At 42.2% G+C, this 1,475-nt stretch overlaps 1 protein-coding gene across 1 annotated transcript; it reads left to right on the plus strand.

Moving 5' to 3' along the window:
- Positions 7-1,473, plus strand: LOC104705024 (transcription factor MYB1R1-like; the record flags this gene model as incomplete). Its single annotated transcript, XM_010421018.1, has 3 exons — positions 7-409; positions 846-1,057; positions 1,153-1,473. Coding segments are annotated over exons 1-3 (924 nt in total), but the record flags the coding sequence as incomplete, so codon positions are not given.

A 1,475-nucleotide genomic window follows, 5' to 3' on the forward strand; every position in this document is an offset into this window, starting at 1 on the left:
TTGTGTGTTTTTGTGCGAATGACTCGTCGGTGTTCGCATTGTAGCAACAATGGACACAACTCACGCACGTGTCCAACGCGTGGCACGTGCGGTGGTGGTGGTGGAGGTGGAGGAGGAGGGTCTTGTTCCTCCTCGGCGGTGAAGCTGTTTGGTGTGAGGTTAACGGATGGTTCGATTATTAAAAAGAGTGCGAGTATGGGTAATCTATCTGCATTGGCTGTTGCTGCGGCTGTTGCGACTACGCACCACCGTTTATCTCCGTCGTCTCCGTTAGCGACGTCTAATCATAACGAGTCACCGTTATCGGATCATGCCCGATACTCTGGTTTGCATCATAATGAAGGGTACTTATCTGATGATCCTGCTCATGGTTCTGGTTCTAGTCACCGTCGTGGAGAGAGGAAGCGAGGTAAAAAAGGACACGACTTTACGTTTTTGAAATCTTTTCTATTTTTGTAATCCGTTGTTGTTAATGTGAAAGTCTGATTGCAAAGTTTTGAATTTTTGTAATTGAAATTGCTCTAAAGGTTTATGCTTTAAGGAATTGGTAGTGGTTAATGGTTATTGAAGGAATTGAAATGGTTGTAGGTGTAACCGGTTAGTGGAATTGTTGGATTAATTTAGTTTCTTATGTTGGTCTTAGATGGGTTGCCTCATTGGTGGGTGGATCATATTGTTGAACTTCTAAGTCTATGGTCATTCTGTTTTTTGTTATTCATCAAAATACTTAATTTATGAATTGGAAAAGTCATGATACATCTGCTTAGTTAGTCTATGGTCATTACTCATTATGTGGTTGGTTATTAAATGTGATGTATATTGTTATATTGGGGTTACTACTATAGGTATTCCTTGGACTGAGGAAGAACACAGGCTATTCTTAGTAGGTCTTCAGAAACTTGGGAAAGGAGATTGGCGTGGTATTTCAAGAAACTATGTAACTTCAAGAACTCCTACACAAGTGGCTAGTCATGCTCAAAAGTATTTCATTCGCCATACAAGTTCCAGCCGCAGGAAAAGACGGTCTAGCCTCTTTGACATGGTTACTGATGAAATGGTTTGCATCAATCATCTCTTTATGATTTTCTGTTATTTCTAGTATTTGGGAAACTTGTATATTGAGTGTGTCTCCTCTGTTTTGCTGCCTTTTAGGTAACGGATTCATCGCCAACACAAGAAGACCAAACCGTAAACCGTTCTTCTCCAAGCAAGGAGCTTGAGAACAAAAGTTACCTTCCTTCACTAGAGCTCTCACTCAATAATACCACGGAACCTGAAGCGGTCATAGCCAAGGCGCCACCACAGGAACAGCCTGAAGAAGCTATTGAACCATCGAACGGGGTTTCACCAATGCTAGTCCCGGGAGGTTTCTTTCCTCCTTGTTTTCCAGTCACTTACACGATTTGGCTCCCTGCGACTTCCACATCACTTCAGGGAACAGAACATGTTTTAGAAGCTGAGACTTCTTCTCAGCA

This window comes from Camelina sativa, chromosome 1 (assembly GCF_000633955.1).
Source record: "Camelina sativa cultivar DH55 chromosome 1, Cs, whole genome shotgun sequence".
In the NCBI taxonomy this organism is placed as follows: Eukaryota; Viridiplantae; Streptophyta; class Magnoliopsida; order Brassicales; family Brassicaceae; genus Camelina; species Camelina sativa.